Source organism: Gymnoscopelus braueri (assembly GCF_963280865.1).
Source record: "Gymnoscopelus braueri genome assembly, chromosome: 22".
Taxonomy (NCBI): Eukaryota; Metazoa; Chordata; class Actinopteri; order Myctophiformes; family Myctophidae; genus Gymnoscopelus; species Gymnoscopelus braueri.
In genome coordinates, this window is record NC_137624.1 from 22267197 (window position 1) to 22288462 (window position 21266).

At 39.5% G+C, this 21266-nt stretch overlaps 1 protein-coding gene across 2 annotated transcripts; it reads right to left on the bottom strand.

Moving 5' to 3' along the window:
* Nucleotides 1-2991: 2991 nt before the first annotated feature.
* Nucleotides 2992-18029, bottom strand: LOC308078083 (calsenilin-like). 2 transcript variants are annotated; one of them, XM_080419145.1, is made up of 8 exons: nt 17840-18029; nt 9290-9414; nt 6936-7005; nt 5796-5866; nt 4725-4832; nt 4348-4452; nt 3741-3803; nt 2992-3047 (listed from the first exon to the last, which is right to left on the bottom strand). In XM_080419145.1, exons 1-8 carry the CDS (start codon nt 18000-18002, stop codon nt 3000-3002), a joined length of 753 nt encoding a protein of 250 aa, XP_080275271.1. In that variant the 5' UTR covers nt 18003-18029; the 3' UTR covers nt 2992-2999. The 2 variants fall into 2 exon arrangements, with proteins under 2 accessions (XP_080275271.1, XP_080275272.1); XM_080419146.1 differs by having other exon boundaries at nt 17819-17924.
* Nucleotides 18030-21266: the final 3237 nt, after the last annotated feature.

Here is a 21266-nt window from a genome sequence, read left to right on the forward strand (position 1 = left end):
GGCGAGATCTTAGTTGGGCAGGCGACTGCCTCTCCTGCCTCTACAGTAGGTACGCCACTGGTCGGCGCTCGGCACTCGTAAAGACAGTGATGTCACTGAAATGCCCGTCTGCTGTCTACCCTCTGCTGTGTTAGCATTATGGGTAACTCGTTAAAGTGGCAAATTAAATGTGAAACACATCAACTATTAATAAAACAAGAAGATATGTTGACAAAGACACTCCATACATTTGGAAACATATTTTTATTTAAATCAATATCGTCTTCAGTTAATGCAGGATAATTTTAAAAGTAGGCTAACTTTCATATCCTCTCATAGGGAATGCATTGGCAGCTGCAGTTCATCGTTCTAACGGACCGGGAGTAGCGGCGCTGTCTCAAAAGTGGGCGTGAAATTTGTAGTCCCCGTGTGTCTCTATAGTCCATGAGCCAGAGCCCCAAAATTGAGCAATGATTATCGAAAGAGTGGGCAAAACCAAAACTATATTAAATTGTTCATAGGGTCAATACGAGTAAATAAATATATGATAACCTTTCCACAGGAGCAGCTTTTTCATAGTTATCACACATTTTGTTATTTTCCCCATACGTACATGACAGGTGAAAAAATGACAAAATTTAAAAAATAGTTATCATAATGAAACTTCCTGAGTTGATTACTTGCATGAAGACAATGATTTATCGTATTACAAGTTTTCTGAAATTGTATATTTAAAATTAGGCATTTAGTCCATGAGCCAGAGCCCCAAAATTGAGCCAGATATTGAATATTCCCTCGTTAAAAACCTTTGACTCCAACATCTTAACAAAATGAAATAAGAATGTTCACTCTGGCTTTGTCCAATGTTCCAATGTTGATTCTGGAAAGTTATACAAATTCGGGCATATTTTCGTAATGCCTAATTTGCATATTTAAATATACAATTTCAGAAAACTTGTAATACGATAAATCATTGTCTTCAACAATCATTGGGAAGAGACAGAAACATTTAAGCTGTATCTACAAGGAGGTACTTCGTAAAAAAGCTGTCAAGATAGCAAACGACCCCTCTCATCCACTCTGCAGGGAGTTCGAACTACTTCCCTCTGGTAGACGGTACAAAGTACCAAAAGCTAACCGTAACATTTTTTAAAATTCCTTCATCCCTAATGCCATTAAGGCACTAAATGATACAATGTCTCGCTAGATTTGTTGTTTTTTCCTTTGTATTTGCCACTGTTGTCCTGTACTTTTCTTTTGCCATGAGAAAATAATTGTGTGTTGTTGCTGTTGTTGTAACTGTTTGTTTTTTTACTGTTGTTGAGACCGAAGACAAATTTCCACATGTAGACAATAAATGAAACTAACTAACTACAGATGTTTGTGACACCACACGACCTGCCCTGGATGTGGAATGCAACTATTACACACAAAAACATTATGTTCTACAAAGTAGATTAAAACTAATTTTGTCTCAACCCCTACCATATTTCTTGACACTTAGAAGATTTGTTCTGTACGCACCCTAATAATAACAGACACTGTAATTATATATAGGCAGACATTTATTTCATTAGGTCTAAATCAATCAAATACATAATTACATTTTCAGCATCACAAATGTGACTGCATATCAGTCTTGCACTGGAGTATGTAGAAACAAATTTGTTTTCTTTACAGTATATTACAGTTAGAATGTATTGATTGATTGAATACTTTATTAACACGATTATTAACAGTACAGGTAGTACAGTCAAAGGTTATGCTAAAAGGACACAAAAAGCCCCAGGGTGGTCCATTTCCATTGTGGTCCATTGTACTCAATTCATCAGTAATACATAATACATACAATACAATACAATACAAATACAATACAAAACATATTGGAATAGAGCTCAGTAGAATCATAATGTATATTTACAGAGAAAGGAGGGGCGGGGCAGAGGATTCTACTATCAAGATGTTCAAGGAGTTAAACTATGTTCACTTGTATTTTGAGGACAGGAATTATTTTAGGTTAGTTTTGAGATTGGGTAGGGAGGCGAGAACCTTTATGTCTTTTGGTAGGGCATGTTTCAGCCAAATGTTGGGGGATCAAGGTCAGGTGATCTCCTTCTGGTGTCATGCCCATGGGCATTACTCGCTCTAGAGATTGACAGAAATCTGGGCACTGATCCTCTGAGTATCTTAAGACCAGATGCATGCCATTGGGAGATGTTGCGCTCTGTCTTCTACCTTGAGCCAACCCAGACTAGCAAAGTGGGCTGGAGGAGGTTCGTCCTGGGGGAGAGGCCTAGTAGTGGTCTTATTAGTTTGTTTTGAGATGTCTGCCGTGTTGTTTTTAGTGACATTGAGATGTTAGTGAACCATGAGGTGCAAGCATAGCCGAAATGACATTGAATGAGAGCTCCAGCTGGAGTCCGCATTGCATTCTTGTTGATAAAATAGGAGATACTGCCCAAATTTTCATAATCACCTTTGATGCAATTTTTTCATCGGAAAGTTTGTTATACAAAATACAACCCAAATAGGTTACCTCTTCTATACTTGTGATTACATTACATTACAAGTCTTCAGACTTACTGAGGTTTACTTTAGACCCAAAAATAATGGATTCCGTTTTTCCCAGGTGTAATGACAGTTTGTTATCAGAGAGCCAAGAGTGGATATTGTTGAGCTCAGAGACAAGTGCTTTTTCAACATGCAATTTGTTCAATTCAACCCATACCCAAATACATTTTAAAATTACATTAAATTGCAATTCATGTGGTTTGGCATGCTTAAGTGTCAGGCAAACATACATGCTCATGATCCATTAATTTGTTCATACGTATTCTCTTGATTTGTGGACATGAAGGACAAACTGCCATGCATTTCATTCAAAATGTCCATGTAATTTGGACTTTTCTCAACAAAATAATGGTGTTTTTACAATTGTTTTAATGGTTCTTGACCAATCAGATCAAGAAGTCTACAACTGGAAGAAATACAAATCTTTACTCTTTTCCTTTTCTTAGTCCCTAGATGACATTCTCAAACAGCTGCATGGAGGCCATTATGCTTTCATCCTGGGAAAAATAGGAAATCAGAATCATTATGGCTCTGTAGTGCAGTCAGCCAAATGTCACTGTGCAAATGCACATAGCTTCAAAGAGAAGGCATAATGACTTTCAATTATTGATCCATTTATATACTGTATATTTAAGAAAATACAAATGGTCTAAGATTATTTTTGTTTATTCAAGTAAAAGAAATTCAGTAAACCCATCCTTTTAATACTGTAGGCCACTGGACACACAGCGCCAGGCAGCTTGCCATCTAGAGTTCAGTTCCACACAGATTAAACCTCTCCACAGTTCAGCCAAAGCTAACATGATGCTACATAGTTTGATATTTAATTTGAGTAGCTATTTTATTATCCAATGAACAAGGATTATGGAGTTATCCCCCATTATTTGCATTGAACTGTACTGTAGATGGCAAGTTGGCACTTTGTGTCCAGCATGGAGAAAAGGATGGATGGCTGAAAATATATGAGCACTATGGTGAGTACAACAGACTTTAAAAACTCACTAAAAATCCACAGCAAACAAATAAATACTACGGCCACATTGACTAAACATTTATATTTGACAGTGGATTATTCTTTAAAGATACCTTTATATATGTGTCAAATCAATGTCTTTGAAAGATCAACTTCGATGGTGTCACAGAACCGCTATAACACTTAGAACCAAGAAATTAATTAATAATGTGATTACCTTCTGACAGGTCTCTATGAATTCATCAAGTGTCACCACTCCATCTCTGTTCCGATCCATCTTCTGAAAAAAGCTATAATAGTTATAATTGTACCATATCCCAAAAGAGTTCAAGTTTCAGTTTTCAAGTTTCTTCTTTTATATTCTATTTTATTTGTCATTACACAAGGTTATCCAACCGAGGGCCGGCGATATCAGCCCGAGCCATGATAGGTAAGGACTGATGCACCCAAGCCCAAAATGGGATTACATTGACAGTTTGGGTGTGTGTGTGTGTGTGTGTGTGTGTGTGTGTGTGTGTGTGTGTGTGTGTGTGTGTGTGTGTGTGTGTGTGTGTGTGTGTGTGTGTGTGTGTGTGTGTGTGTGTGTGTGTGTGCGTGCGTGCGTGCACGTGTGTGTGTGTGCCATTTAAGCCATTTACAATATTTTTTAATGTGCTGATCTCTAACTGATTCATCCTGTTTATACAGAGCCCAGTGACATGGGACATTTAACGATATTATAATGACATTTGCAATGCCAGATTCCAATAAAGATTTAAGGAAATGAAAATGCCTGGCATTATATTAGATTGGGTTTTGCTGACAATGGGGACGTCATACTGTACCTGGAAGAATTTTTCCACATGGTCAAAGGGGGCATCATCTCGTAAACCTGGTAAGGTATACCTGCCCATCATGTCATAAATGGATGTCATTATTGCCAACATGTCCTATTAGAAATGAGAGACAGACACACATTAGTAAAAAGGTAAGATTCACAGATTTCACAATGAACCGGTCAGGTCATAATATTATATATATATATATATATAATATTAAGCAAAAACTAGCTTTATAGAGACTTTCCTTTTCATATCAGTATTTTGTAAGTCCACAGATATAGAAAAGTGGCAAATGTACTGACAAGGATTTACACAAGATCAAGTAATAGGCTGAGGCTGAGACTGCATGACGTTGTATGGGCTGTACAGCCTGACCGCACCTCTCTAGTAATGTAGCCGTCCTTATTGATGTCATATAGGTTGAAGGCCCATCGAAGTTTCTCTGTCACAGAACCTCGAAGCAACACAGATAGTCCTATCACGAAGTCCTACAAAAAGAATGGCCATCAGTTAGGACTAACTGGCATAATAAGAAATATTCTCTAAATATAACATAAAAATCCCTGACAGCCTCTACCAATAATAGAGGATATAAGAAACATATTACCAACAATTCATAGGCAGGGCTTTTGTCGCAAACTTTGGTGGCAGACTGTGTGTTTACCATAGACTTGTACAAACTCACTGGCAGTGTTTTGGTATTCACTACATATGGAAATAAAGCACTTCTAGCACACCCAAAACAGTGACCTGCCCTCATTTAGTGCATAGCGCTGACCTATTCTCAAATTTAAACCATTTCACCTTATCTGAATGCAGCGCTCATCACCGTACAGAGTTAGACAACGCCAGCTTTAATGCTTGATGCTAATGCTCAACTTGACAACTAGTCATAGCCATAGCCAGAAGTATCGGAGATCTATGCCTAGCCTACCAATACGTCTGCTGACATCTAAATTCAATGTACGGGCTTGAACTGGGTGGAAACAATTCAGAGGATAAAAAAAATAACTGCATTCCAGAACCAATACTTTAGTGCCGTCCTTCTTGAGGATTGGTTTTACAATCAGTAGGTGTAGATTTGATCAAGCCCTACATTAATAGATGTCAAAGACGTATTGAGAGACTACTCGACAACAAGTCAGCACTAAATAGAGGTGGACGCTTTTATAACAGGTCTCCGGTGGACACACAGACTTACACACTTACTTGGGATTACTTAAATATCTCGAAACCCATGACTTTTCTGCCCTATGCGTGTTATTATTTTTGCACCTTATGGCTCCGAGGAGCACATTTTTCTAGTTTCTTTTTTAATTTATTCTCCCAGTTCTCCCTCTCCCTGACACACCCCTCCCTCCAAAAAAATCATTGTAAACACTTCTTTTCACCTGTAAACCAGTGATGAGACAATAAAGTTGATTCTGATTCTGAATTAAGAAGTATGTTACCTCAAACCGGATTGAGCCGGTCCTATCCATGTCAAATGCATTGAACAAGAAATGTGCATATGTGGTAGCGTCTGTGGACAGAACACAGAATTACATTAATATACACTGTATTTCTTTTTCCTAGGATGGCAGGGGAAGACTTACGTATAATGAATAAGTGTCTTCATGTTCGGAATCATCCAATCACATTAGTTTTCATTATGACCTTGTGTTCAGACTCATGCAACATGCTCCTTTTCATTTTGGTTGTAATGGCAGACACACACGTTGTCATGTTATATTTCTGCAAACCACAGATATATTAAATGTTGACCTTTCTGAACCAAAAGTAGGTTTATCGACTCATTGTCAACTACTGTATATTTATGTACAATTTTGAACTGGATCCTAATTGATTCCCACCCTGTCGGTATGCAAATCAGACAGCGAGGCCATCACACTGGTTGGTGCGGTCACTCGCTCAAGCCTGCTTCTATCGGTGCACCAATGCTTGGAGTTACTGCCTTGTTTGGAATATGATTGGTTGACGCCTAATATACGAGTACACTTGACTCATAACTTATTCACAAGTCTTCCCCTGCCATCCTAGGAGGAAAACTAGCTTACTCTTCTAGCCTTATCACTATAAGGAGATTGCTTTGGATATCAATTCAATCTTTATTTCAGACCCAAGGGGGATCCATATCACAATAAAAACACCATACAAAACAGAAAAAGAACAGAAACAGAAATACAATATTTCTGGATAATTTATATAATAAAAACTAATTCATCACTTAAAATTCAGTTATTTTAAGGTGAGTTTAGATTCATTGTTCTCATCCCAACCTTAAATTCTCCCTTTTCATGTATTTCATTGATCTTAGCTGACTAATTTAAAACATTTGACAACTGATTGACAATATATAACTTTGTTCAATTTAAATGCCAAACACTTGGTCTAACATTATGTTAGACCAAGTGTTTAAAATGGGTAGTACAGTATGCCAAACTGGTTGTATATGTACTATAGACACAAGCAAACACTAGTTTGAACTGGAACAATTGGAAGAACTCCCACTAAAGGAACTGGATAAAATAAGATTAGCTAACCCCATTCATGTTTAAATAATCAAAGAAGTGGTGCTGCCAGATACATACCCCCTTGTGGAAAGAACTGTGCATAAATGGTCTTGAATGTCTCTTCATCCACCAGCCCACTTGGACATTCCTGTTGAAATGGAAAATGTAACAGTTACTAATAATTGGGATTCTGAATTTGTCCCTTCAACCCTTTTCTATTAACATTGGTAACCTTTTGTCGAAACACGAATTAATTAGTATGGTTTGTTAGGGTTAGTTTAATGTTTGCAGTTAGCCAATTACACTTGACTTCATTAAAGCTAAATAAGACTGTATTGATCTGTTGAACACAGTAAGGTTCTTGAATTTTTTTTATCAGTGGCCTGCCAGTCAAAAGAGGTGTTGAGAGATTCAGCAGATTGTTGGCACTGAACACATGGCTTTCAACTGCACGTACCATCCAGTCAGTGCATTTTATTGCCAATTTCCATTTTTTAGGACAGATGGACTTTGCCTTCAAAAGTCAGAAGTAACTTTTCGTCTTGTTTCCCCTTTTGAATATGTGGCTCTTCAATTGAATTCCTCCTCTCAAGCAATGTTCTTAAATATCTACAAGCCACCTAAATACCTAATATAGTACTAGACTGACTGGAAAACTGGGTGGGATTTTCTGGCACCGTACTAAACTGGTTTGAATCCTACTTAAAGCACAGGTCTGGGCTACTTTTTGTTAACCTGACTACACCAGATGGAAGAAGCTTGCTTCACACTTGTTTCACAACCTACTTCCATCTGGTATCTCGGTAGCCCAACCGCTGAAGAGGGCAGTCCCTTTTTTCAAGCTACTTGGCAGGTGATTGGATGGGACCGCCTGTCTATCACCATCTGGGCATGCTAACTCCAACCAATCATATTGACGAGTCTACATGACGTATAGCAGCTGCGCCAGCAGGAAAGTAAACACTAAACTAAACAGAACAACAATTTGATTGAGCATCGTTTGTTAGCAGCTAAAAAGTTATCATGGAGGTAGGAGATTTTTGCAGTTTTTTGCGTCACACCCGGCCTCGCCAAGATCCCGGCCGTAGCTGCCGCTGATTGGTTCGACTGGGCAGTGGGCACGGGTCGGTTTAAACTCCAATCTCTGAGCGATCCCAGTACAGATGGAGGCTGTATTGTGAACTTGTGAACTCAATCCCGTCCCATCTGGCGGAGTCAGGTTAACATTTTGTAGTAATATCAAATACAAATAATGTTCAGGGTTTCGCAAGGCTCCATTCTGAGGGCTCTTCTGTTCAACATCTACATGCTCCAGAAAGCGAAGATTCACTGAGGCCCAGAACGATGCATTGCGTGTGTTGTGCCGAGTGCGAATTCGGACAGACCAGCGGTTGTCCAGAACAAAAAATATAATGGAGGTCCTTGTATTGAAGAATGCAGTGTGGATGGATGTGTCCTCTGCGTATCTTGGGAACAGATGGAAATATGGATATATGGGGTGCCTGATGTCATCAAAAACTGCTGACATGATGGGGTCAGCCATGTCATGGCGAGTGACACTGCATGTAACCATAAGACTCACATGAGGACGGGGGAAATAGGGGTATGGCTTCACACCTTTTGGTGCTGGTTGAATTTAACTTATAACTTATGATAGTTGATTTATTGAATTTTTTGTTTTTTATTTTTCAATATTAAATTATGTTATTTGAGATGTGATTGTGTCTGACCACCTTTGGGAATATTAGTTAATGCATGTTGCCAGGGAACAAAAGACAGGGTAAAAAGAAACTGCATGGTTTTCATGTGGATCTCGGACGTCATGTGGCCAGTCTATGACATCAATAATCTATGTCTGTATGACATCAGTACTGTGATTTCAGTCATCTCCATATTTGGGCAAAGTTTCATCCCAATCTGACCTCCAATCACTTCCAGCAGGTCTATATAATTTGTGTTTAAACATTTTTACATATTTAACATATTTACATAGTTACTTCCTTGGCCTATTGGCAGTGTGCACAAGAAATGTGGTGCTGATCGGTCCAGTGGTTTAGAGATTAGCTGCGGACACACAAACTGTTCCTAGATTGCTCAGCCCCTAGGAGCCATGCCGTAAAGATTTAAAATACAGTATTTATCATCGAGTTAACTAATGATACAGTAAACAAAAAATAAAGTTATGCGACTTGAAACCATACAATAATAAAATGTGGGACTCAAAACCACACCACCAGCAGGTTCCCAAACCCCACAAAGCTAGTTGTATAACAAATGGGTCTTTAACCTACATAGTGATGGGACTTAATATTGAACCCACACAATATTAAAGTGTATTCAAAGAAAAACTCTTGTGAGGAACTACAGTAATAGTTGTTGTAAGTTAACCGGGCCAGTACTGGACTCAGCTACACTATCAGATGTAGTCTTACATTTTTGAAGCCTCTGTAAAGGGACTGCAGCTCCTTCTTGGTAAACTGGGTCTGGGCTTGGAGCTGCTCTAAGCCTTCAGGTTGGTGGCGCACCATTGATAGCTCCAGCTCACTGTCAATGGTGTCTGTTGAGGAGAAATGGAGAGGGAAGAGGTAGGGAGTGGACAGAGCAGTGAGGGAATGAAGGAGGAAAGAGCAGTATGAAAATAGACAAAAAAAGAAAGAAAGAAAAAGGAAATAAAGGTACAAAAAAAAAGGAAGAGTGGGTGCAAGGCCAGGCCAAGAAAGATGGGAAGGGAAGCACGATGTCAAGGAAACATTTGTTAAAGGGTTGTACTAAATGATGGGTTAGAGGTGTAGGTTGGAGGTGTACTGGTTCGGGAGAAACAAGGATATTTAGAATTTACCACAAAATAATATAATGTGTTTAACTTAACAAGTGAGAAAGGAGTGAGTAAGGGGCAGCAATCATGAGGTCAACTGTGACAAATAGACCACTTAAAACAGTGAGTGGGGCCAGAAATAAAAGACATGGCATAAACAAACTGAAAACTTTGGAATGGGTCACATGTATGATTACTCACCATCTTTACAAGAACAAAAGACAGACAGATGTGAGAAAGACAAGGGAGAGATTCAAGGGCGAGTTGGACAAATTCAGGAACAGTTAATACAGTTACTCTTGAAAGGTACACAAGTAAACACTCTTCTATTATCTAGCTTTTGACCATGCAATTTTCTTACATGCATTATTTGATAAAATCGAGCATTGTTCTTATTCTCCAAATTTCTCAGCTTCGTTTTGTATCTTACCTTCTGATGACTTGTCACAAATGCCAAACTGTTTGAGCACAAAAACAAATAGGCTAAACACCACAGCAATGGCAAACACCTCCATGCCATCCATGCCCTCCATGGTTCCAAGATGCGAGAATATTTTATTCTAGAAATCGATGATGTATTTTTGGTGACTGTGCCTAGACTGTGCTACATTACAAACGTATATATCAGCCTTTAAATACCATCAGCTATACTGCCACTCACATTACAGCCTCTGACCCATCCTTTTTATGAGTTTTCTATTAGCATCTACAATTATGTTCGATAGGTCACTTAACTTAAACTCCTGACTCAAACTTTAACCACTTATCTGGCCCATTAGCAAAACCTAACAGATTAACTGTGAAGCATCCTTCTTCAAGTAAATAGGTCCAAAGTCCACAATGTCCTATCGTTGAAAACCGGCAAATTCATAAAGATACAGTCTTAATTCCCCAAAGTTATCCATAGACATCCCTTCTAGCAAACATTTCATCTCTGTCGCTGGCCGGATCCCCTGCATATCACCTTCTGGACCGTACCTTTTAGAATCTGTCCGTCAACTCCAGCCACTCAGGGCTCCGCCTCCAATCTCCCAATATTATTATTGATATATTTTAATTTTCTTCTCTCCGTCTCTGCCTCTCCCTCTGTCTCGCTCTTGATTTGGGCTGGGTATACAGGAGGTATTTTATTTTACTAAAAGTCTCTGAATGATGGTCTAAGCATTCCTTATTTGTCCAGTCATGTCAAGGAGTAAAGCAATAACCAAGCATTGATCTACATCTGCTGATGGCCTGAATATGAACAGCACTTAGTGAAGGAGCCTGTACTGCCCTGCCCTGCGTAGTGCTGCCTGCGTCTTCTGGATCATTCAGATACTGTATACAGTCAGATGGACTCACTCAGAGCAGATATCAAAGTGGCAAACCGGCTTTTATAGCTCTGCTGAACTTGTCACATTGTGGTTTAGAATAAATAAACACCAATTGCATTATACCAGTAATGCACAGGAAGTGTGATAGATTGAATTGTCATGTTCTGCTACTGTGTATTGATTGTGTTGTTTAAAACAATGTGTTGTATTGTATTGTACTGTATTGTAGCATTGTCAGGAAAGAAAATGTTCTTTTGATGAACACAATGTTCAGATATCAGTGGGGTTTTGTATTGCTACAATGAAAGACAAGTAGACTACACAAGAAGAGGAGTATAGTTCATAAGTGATGACACTGCACAACATAATGGATTAAGCAGGAAAGGTGGTGTGGTGGGGGTAAATCAATTGTTGAGAGGTAAAATCCTGGTCTTAGAATGGGGAATGGTAGAGAGCCAGAAAAGCATTCCAGCAGACAAGAGGATGTAGCCTACAGTATCTCTTCATGAGACAACTCCATGTGGACTTGTCCCTAATGTCTGAGTCAAACTACTAAACAAATTAACAAATAAAGTATCTTAACTTTGCATTATATAAATTGTAGTTACTTACATACCGTAGTATAGTTACAATAATATGAAACGGAAAGAGAAAAGTTGTAAATCATCACTATGTTAACTTCTCATTAAGGTAATACACAATTAACGATTAATGATTAATGAAGTTGTATATAATCATTATTTAACAAAAAACCTGTTACTGTGACAGATTTCCCAACAATTAATGTAATCCTTTTTTCTAATAACTTAATAATTACAATAACAAGGGGTTATTACATTAACAGGATAGTTAAAGTCATACTGTGTAACCTTTTCAATTAAACAAGTTTTTTTTAAATATAATCTTTCACTTGTATATTTTTTACTCTAACCATTCCACATAAATGTGTTTGTCACCATTAAACATGATTTCTATTGTATGTCAGCTCCAAACACGCAAAATTAGGTAAATGTACAGGAAATGTATGTATTTATGTATTTTATAAATACCGTTTCTGATAACGTGTAAAAAATATACTCGGGTGCTGGGAACCTGCAGCATTCTTTTTTCAGCATTCCTTCCAGTTTTGAACTGAATTCTGTGAATCGAAGTTCTAACATACCATAGACAAACTCTGAATGACAACGGAGCTACAAAAATGAATGTATGACTTCAATGCAATGATTACTACATTTATTTAACAAAAGTGTTTATTTTTCATACTACCTACTGCTAGAACCTACTTCTACTAATGTAACATTACATTGTGGTGTAATGTGCCCTAAGTGCTGATCTATCCTTGTTCTCCTATTAAATACTAAAGACTTAAGTACAAAGCTGCAGACGGTGCAAACATCAATCTCGCGAGTCACCATCAACGTTTAACAACTGTGGTAAGAGGAACATTATAGAGCAGAGTCCCAGACTATCAATCAAAAAAAATGGAAAAAAAGGCACAGGAGTTCTCACCATCAATTAAACACTTATTTTCTGACTGCCTCTTAGTTGCCTCTAATGTTCTGCATTATATTATATTCAAAGATATGAACCATGTATGGTATATGTATGGTAATAATTAAATGTTAGAATAATGATATAATTGTTTGGCATCTGACCAGCATAGTTTCCAGAAAAATACATGTTTCATCATGTATAATAAGCTTATCAGAAAGGTGAAAAGAAAGCTACATGCATATCACCTAAAAACAATACAGGGTCTAATAATGGCATGGCGTCCCTGTGCAATCTGTATGGATAGGAAGTTACAGTGTGCAGTTTGTGAACAAAGCAGCAATGATGTGCTAATGTAGTAACGTGAGTTTAGCAGTCTGAGGTGAGCTCTGATTGGCATACAGTAGCAGCAGTGGTGGACAGTAATATGTACATTTACTTGAGTACTAACTATTTATTTAGTGTCTGTACTTTACTTGACAATTATTTTTGGATGCTTATGACTTTCACTCCACTACATATCACAGACCAATATTGTACTTTTGACTCCACTACATTTCTAAGAAGGGAAAAAGTACATTATGAATTAACCACTTAAGACCCATTTCAAATATAGAGAAAATAACTGATCTACAAGCTCACAACGTGGCACAACACAACCACTTACGTATATTTGATATACTTCATTGACCAGAGTCCTCCAGGGGTCGAACACTAGGCCCCCTCTATTTTTCCCTCTGCCAAATATCTTTGCTGAAAATAGCCAGTCTACAAGCTCAGTGTGTGTCGTGCTGTGTCGCATTATGAGCTTGCCGATCTGCAATTTCCACCGAATGTTCGCCCTACAGAATAAGGACGCTATAGGGTTCATGTGGTTAACCCATTTAGACCTGAGGCCGATTCTAAAAACGCCTTCTAAGACCTAACCATAGTTTTCTGAAAACATTCAAATTCTTACTAAAAATAAAAAATAAAAAATGATGTTACTATATTATAGCAACAGCTAATGAGACACAGAGGTGGCATCCGGATTGAAAGGTATAACAACGTATAGGTAGCAACAGGTCTCAATGGGTTAAGGAACTAGACAGGGATACGGAAATGTTCAAATGACCAGATATCCGCCTTATTTACTACTCATTTTCAGAGGCTTCTGAATTACAGCTAACATGAAAGATGTGACTGGCACTTAGCTGCCCACTAAGCTGTATATGAATGAATGAATGAATGAATGAATTATTTTATTTAAGTGTCATGCCACCTCGTGGCCCATCCCTCATGGGATTATATGACACCTTTTCAGACGGTTACAATATTCACAAAAATATTTTCATATACTGGTTACCGGTATTGCTGATCATATACAACAATTGACCGAACAAAACAAAACAAAACATAACATGATTTGTCTCCTAGATGTCTCCTACTGGCTGTACAATGCTTTTTTCCTCATATCCCAGGCTTTCTCCAGGTAGTTTGCCAGTTTAAATACATCTTTTTCAAATAAGCAGTTAATAAGTTGTATAAATGCAGCAGTGTCACCTGGGCAAGCATTTCCTGTGTGTGCACGGCTCTCTCCATCGTACCACGCACCACCACCTGCACTCTTAATTGATGCTTTGACCTCAACTCTATTTAGTATTCATTGCAGCAATAAAGAAGGCATTGATTTACAAACACCGATTTACAATATAAATCATTAGATCCCCGAACGATATAGGGTAATTCATCATATGTACCGTATGTCTTAATAAGAATACAATAAACACTGTCTCTTCCATACAGACAGACAGTTCCAATTACAGCAGAAACAGAGCAGTACTTTGTGAGTTGCTTGGCTTTGCTCTTAGAGAGGTCTGCCATCTGCAGTTCCTGTACTATTCGCCTGTATACATGTACTAAGCTGCCAAGAATAAGGGTCAGCCCAAACAGTGATTATTTTGATCATCTCCTGATATTTCATTAGCTTAGGCATGTACTGTAAGCTTATTCCATTAAATCAAGTGAGGAGCCAAACTCCAATATACACAACAGCATGGCTCTCGTCTCTGTGTTTGCTGCCACAACATTCAAAATATCATTGTTCCTACATGTTTTTAACCAGTTGTCTTATAAACTTCACAGAGATTATGTGTTTGGCAATTATGTCTACAATTCAATCATCTCTATTTAAGCAGCTGCTCTGGCAGAGTTCACTCTCTCCCCAGCCACCATGCAGCCACATGGCCCATTGCATTTTATTGGTTTGTTTTGCTTTATTTCTACACTTCACACATACACCCACTACACTACTGACACTGATATCCTTACTTTTCAGTATTTTATTATATAGGTTAATAAAAAACACATTTTGTATTTTTAACCAGTGTGTGGACTCTCTCCTTTGTTGAAAGCCTTGAGCCAAACTTGTAACACAAACACACACACCTCCTGACGTGTATCATCACCCCTTTTTAACATCAATGACCCAGGCCTTACTGTGTGCTGAAACCTAACACACAATGCAGATGGCTGTTCATTATAAAGCATTTCACCAGAAAGATAGAGCTAAAGGCAATGATTAAGCTATATAATGTTTGACAATGTGTTTATTCTAACTACTGTGAAGTGTGATCCTTGAACTTAATCATTTGTTTTGTTGCTTTTTACCCCTTTTTAGTCATAATGCCAATGAATTCCTCCCCACACACATTTGTGTGCTGTCACTGCTGTGGAGGACGTAGAGCCTTCAACCTACTCCTCCCAACACTCCCTGCTGACAGGTGCCGCCCCAGCCCATAGGAGTACAGTACGTGCAGTGACAAATATCACCCTCACCGCCTGGCTTCCCTCCCCCACACATGGGCCAATTGTGTTCGTATGGACGCTCGACTAAGCTGGATGCACTGCGATGGATTAGAACCCCCGCCTCCACGATGGTGGGCAGAAACTTTATCACTGTGCCAAACGAGCGCCCTGAACCTTGTACTTTTTATTGCCTGCAAGGGAAACGTCTTTTTGAAATATTACACATCATCTGAAACTCTTCATTTGCTTCTTCTTTCAAAACTAAATGAAAGCAAAACAAACTGCAGTGGGATTATTCAAATCATTCACAGACAACCGCCCCTGTCCTTACTGTGCCACGAGGAAATAATTACCAAGTAGAAAAACTGACAATGGAAAACCGACAACTGAAAACTATTCTTCCTTGAACATAAGCAGCAGCCAAAAGGCAGACCCTCATTCATTCAGGAAGCCACCATGTACTGGTCTTCAAGGAATGGAAATTAATTGGACAGTGTTTTACGCACATTTTCTGAATTATTATTAATTACAATAATTATTATTATTATTAGCTTTACTGTAAAAGTGACAGACAGAATTGTATTGCGCTCTTTCATTTATTTTCACATAATTTCTATATAGCTCCATTCTACTACCAAATACTGTAATATTATCCTCCCAAAGTTCACAAAAAAGTGAAACAGTTTTATTTTTATGTCCTCACACAAGCATGTTTCTAAATGAGAGTGATACCGGTACCTGCTACCTACAGATAATTACTGCTGCAGAAAAACATTACACAGTAACAGTAAGAAGCCGTAATGTTTAAGAACCAGCAGATGGCGATCTCTGCCGTGCAATATTTATCAGCCCTCTTTCTCCCTGTCTGGAGGTGGTGGGGATTGATGCAATTACACCAAACCCTGACTACTCTGTTAGACTAATGAATTCTTATAATCCTATTATAATGTCATAGAGAATACGGAACAGCGTTAAATAGTAACTTTGATTTGTCTTATTAGCCCTTTTATTATAAATATATGTACATTTTGAAAGATGCTCATCAAAAGCCACAGGGCTGAAAGATACACAAACACCTCCCCTGATGCTTCAAACATTGGGTTAAATTAGGGATGTGGCAAATTACTGTCCTGACACTGTACTGCACTAGCCTGGTAAACCCTCCCTCTGGAAATCTCATTTCCATTTGATTCCAGAATCAAATGGAAATGAGATTTCCGGAGGGAGGGTTTACCAGGCTAGCACATGAGTTTCCACAATATTCTCACATTTTACCATTCAGGTGCATTTGAAGACTGTAAACAAACATGGATAGGAATCTCTCTAGGGTACCACAGCGAAGCTGAACATCTGTCATCTACAGACCACGGAGGAAAGTAGCAATCTCCTTCTCACTCCAATCTTATTCTGTGGTCATATGACGAATAGCAAAAATAGCCGATCTACAAGCCCATAACGTGTTGTGACGCGTGGCGCGTTGTGAGCTTGTAGATCTGCTTTTAGAACATTTAGACTTTTGTATGAAATTGTGAGAAAACTTTAAAAGTCTGTGAGCTTGTGGATCTGCAATTTTCGCTATTCTTTTTTAGATTTGACAAATTTAGAATTTCTTTTAAACAATTACAAAAAATTAAGATTTTTTTCTCTCATTCCCAAAATAGGGAAGCCAGGTTGAAAGTCGTTCAAGCTAGAGCAACACATGTAATGATACATTTTAAATGAATGACAACATCATTGTCTAGCTAAAGATTCAAGGCATTGATGCTTGGCTAGATAGATGAGGTATGAGGGTTTCTCCAGCCTGGCAAATGCATGCGTACATCACATTATGTCTGCACTGTCTGCAAGCACAGGAGGGCGATGTCAATAATTTAGACAAACCAAGAAAGCAGGAGCATAACAGGGGCATAGTCAGTCACAGACTCTTTCTTCTCTGCTCCCTCCATCTTAGGGATGGCCCACTTCTCAATATGTGATGCATAAATATGCTGCAAGGATTTCAATAACTCCCATGAAGGAAAAGCTATTTTGTGTAAAGCAGTTGTCTGTGGTTTCACAAGTAAAATATCCAGAATAGAAGTCTAACACTGGAGGAGCATTACATAATACCATCATTCAGTGGGTGGATTACAGCAACAGAGAGATGTTGATAGCGTAATTCTGAAAAGACCACAATAAACAGTGGAATAAATAACTGAAGCAGACTAAGAGGTGAGAAGGATAGCAGTACTGGTTCCGCTGATAGAATGATTAGTTGTTAAGCTAAAGTGGCATTAAGTGACAACAGGCTGTTAACAGCCCATGGAGAAGAGGGGGAAAGAAATAAGATGGAGCTTTAAATATAGTCGTAGACAGGGTAGATGCATTAGAATTCATGTATTCAGTAGCACAGGGGATTGAAAGCCCTTCTTCTCTAGTGTGGCTCTACCCTCCCCTCCATCTTCAATTCACCTTTTTCAGTTTGCTAGCACACCAAGACACAGAAAGCTCACTGCAGTCATACAGGTGCTGTGAATACCACACGGTAGTGAGTCAAGGTGGTCTGGTTTGTATACTGCATGTCCCTGCCTTAGTACCTGGCCCCTGTGGAGTGGTGCTGTTGATGATCCACTTGACGAGGCAACACTCCATCAGAGATTTACGGGTAATCCGTGGCCTTTGCCACTTGGTCTCTTCTTCTTCTTCTTCTTCTTCACTCTTGCCCCCCGGGTTTGGATCCTTCCCGTTGGCATCGGGCATCAAGCCACCACCGACCACTTTCCCATCAGCCTGGGGAAGAGAGGAAGAATTGGTTGGTAAAAAGGTCACCACAGATAGAGGGTAATAATAATAATAATACTCTTTATTCATATATCACTTTGACAGTGTTAGAAAGCGAGTACGTCTCAGGCCCTCAAAAAAATTTTTTTTTAGTGCCTGAGACTTAAGGTCCTTACACACCGGGGCGAATTCTTCATGCGAATAAATACGTTTTTTTTTTAAACCTTATAAAGTCAATGCAACCTATAAAGTCAGTTTCGTGAAGCGAAAAAGCGTCTTTTAATTATTCGGAACGAGTCCGAATTTTGCGTATATTCGCCGGTGTGTAAGGACCTTTACTCTTTTTGCAGTAACTTTTTTCCCCAATGTCCCTAGAGCATCACTGAGCTTTGATCCACTTTTTTACTCACTTGAACGCCAAGCTGAATCCTACAAAGCGGTTTACAAAACATCAAAGAAAAAAAGAAAAAATAACAAGAAGAAAATACAAAACCAGCAAAAAGCAAATCGGTAAAAGTGTGCTTCAAGAAGTGATGTGAAAGGCAACGCTGAATTTGCAAGCCCGAACTCCACAGGCAGGTCATTCCAAAGTCCAGGGGTCCTGGTGGCAAAGGTCTAATCTAATTTCTTCTTCAGTCTAGATATATAAATTTGAATTTGAATGTCTAGCCCAAGTACTAAACTTGCAAAGGGGATCGCACAACCAAATATCTGTCTGTTGTCATAAGTTATAATTAGTGTATGTGGTGTGGGTGTGTGTGTGTGTGTGTGTGTGTGTGTGTATGTGTGTGTGCATGTGTGTGTGTGTGTGTGTGCACGTGTGGTGGGGGGGGGTGTATGTGTATGCGTGTCTGTGTTTTTCTGTCTGCTGATGGGTATAGGGGAGTCCCCAGGTTCCTTATTGAAACATGAAAGGATGCTACGGCTTGCAGAGCATTGAGAAACTCACTCAATAATTCACACTCCTTAAAACACCATCAATAAAATATCAGTCAGAGTCCGCCACTATGGTGAAGATGACTTTTGGCCAACATACAAAATACTAGGACTCATACACACATGCAACCATCAAAGAGTGTAGCCCCTTGGATGCCATCCTCGAACGAACGAACACACACACACACACACACACACACACACACACACACACACACACACACACACACACACACACACACACACACACACACACACACACACACACACACACACACACACACACACACACACACACACACACACACACACACACACACACACACACTCTAGAGATGCTTGCTGAGCATCTCAAGAGCAGGTGATCTGGTGGGGACTGACATCCACAGCGTTGCATTATTAAAAACAAGGCAGTCATGTGTACAATGTGTTTGGTACCACCCTATTATATATGTCCTAAGAAGCACAGTCAGCGACCTCCATCCACTGATCAGTGCATATGTCACACTTAAATGAACATCACGTGCGTGCTCACACAGTGAGCACGCACACACACACACACACACACACACACACACACACACACACACACACACACACACACACACACACGCACACACTTTGTGTACCATGCCTGCCGAGATGATTGTACTAGCTCAGTAATATAAATAGGATTGTTTTAGAGATACTGTAAACACCTGCTGTGGCGCTCGGGTGGCACAGGGGTAGAGTACCTTACCACCACTGCAGAGTCTAGGGGTTTGAATATACGCGGCTCGGCTTGGCCGAGCGTCTATCTGAACACAATATTGGCCTGTGTTCAGGGGAGGGAAGCCATGCGGGGAGGGTGATATTTGTCACTCCAGGTACTCCTACAGGTAATGTAGACTGTACACCCTCTAATACCCTCACCCTCAATACCGGAGCCTCCCAGAGTTGCGTGCTGAGCCTTCTGCTGTACACACACTCCAACACCATCATCAAGTTTTCAAAAAAATACAGCAGTGGTGGAGAAATGTGCTCCACAGAGAGCCCCTTTTTAGTGGATGCACTGAAAGCTTAGCTCATTAGTGTGAGGGATACTATGCCGTCAAGGTTCTGAGGGCTGTCTTTCAGATCCAGTCCCAGTGTAGGGAGTACAGCGCTCTACATAGCACAACTTCGTTAAAAGAAAGAAACTGCAAAGTATGCACTGTAAATCTTGAGTTTTAACTTAGCTCTGAGCGTGTACAAAATGGAACATACATTTCTACAGAGTTACAAATGAGAAATATGAAAAGTTGCACCGCCTGTCGTATAAATGCCATTTCCCCCCACCTTGGGTCCTGACGTCTGCAACCCACAACTTACTCATCCCTGGTTAGGGAACCGAGCCTGGCAGAGAGATGCAATGCTCTCTGTGAAGAACCACTTTCAAGATACCCTGTTTTCTCCGACCAAGTGGAGCTTACTATGTAACTGTGCTCGGGTTGTGTGTGTGTGTGTGTGTGTGTCTGTGGCTCTGTGTGCATGCACTGTGCACTCTGGCCCCCAGAGGGCGCCAAAGTGGAGGAATTTAGACAATGCTCTGATTAAAATGCACAACAGCCTGCAAAACACACACACACACACACACACACACACAGTCAATGTTCTCTCCCCATCACGGTGAAATAACACGGATTACAAGTCCGTAAATACACAACTTCCAGCGTTCGCGCGTCTTACTTGTTATTATTACCTTGTCTGTGCTTACCTGAGCAAAATGTATTTACCTTGTGGACCATAAAGGACATCTAATCTAATCTAGCAGCTGGAATGCAACCCTAGGTGGTTAACTTTAGGTGGTTCACACCAGGGAAGCATCTATTACCCATATGGCATTACAGTAGTCATTTGAATTCAATTAAACGTACTGTTCTTTGTACTTTGCCGAAATGCTGTGAGGAGAAGTGATGAAAATGTCCCAGCTATTATAGTTTACATACTATATGGTTGACCAGTGGTTCTCAACCTGTGGGTCGGGACCCCCAGGGGGGTCCCCACATGATTTTGGGGTGGGTCCCCAGATGACAGTGAAGTGACTTTTAAGAAAGAAAAGAAAAAGACCATTACTGAATCAAAAGTAATCAACAACAAACTATACTATAAAAACTGGTCAAACATTGGCCAAATTGCCGGAAAAAAACAGCCGATCGACAACCTCACATTGCCTCGCTTTGCAAGGTGTTGTGAGCTTGTAGATCGGCTATTTTCACAATATTTATCTGTGGAACCGAGTCAAGCTAAATTAAATGCTTCAACTCAACTCAAAGGCTTCAACTCAAC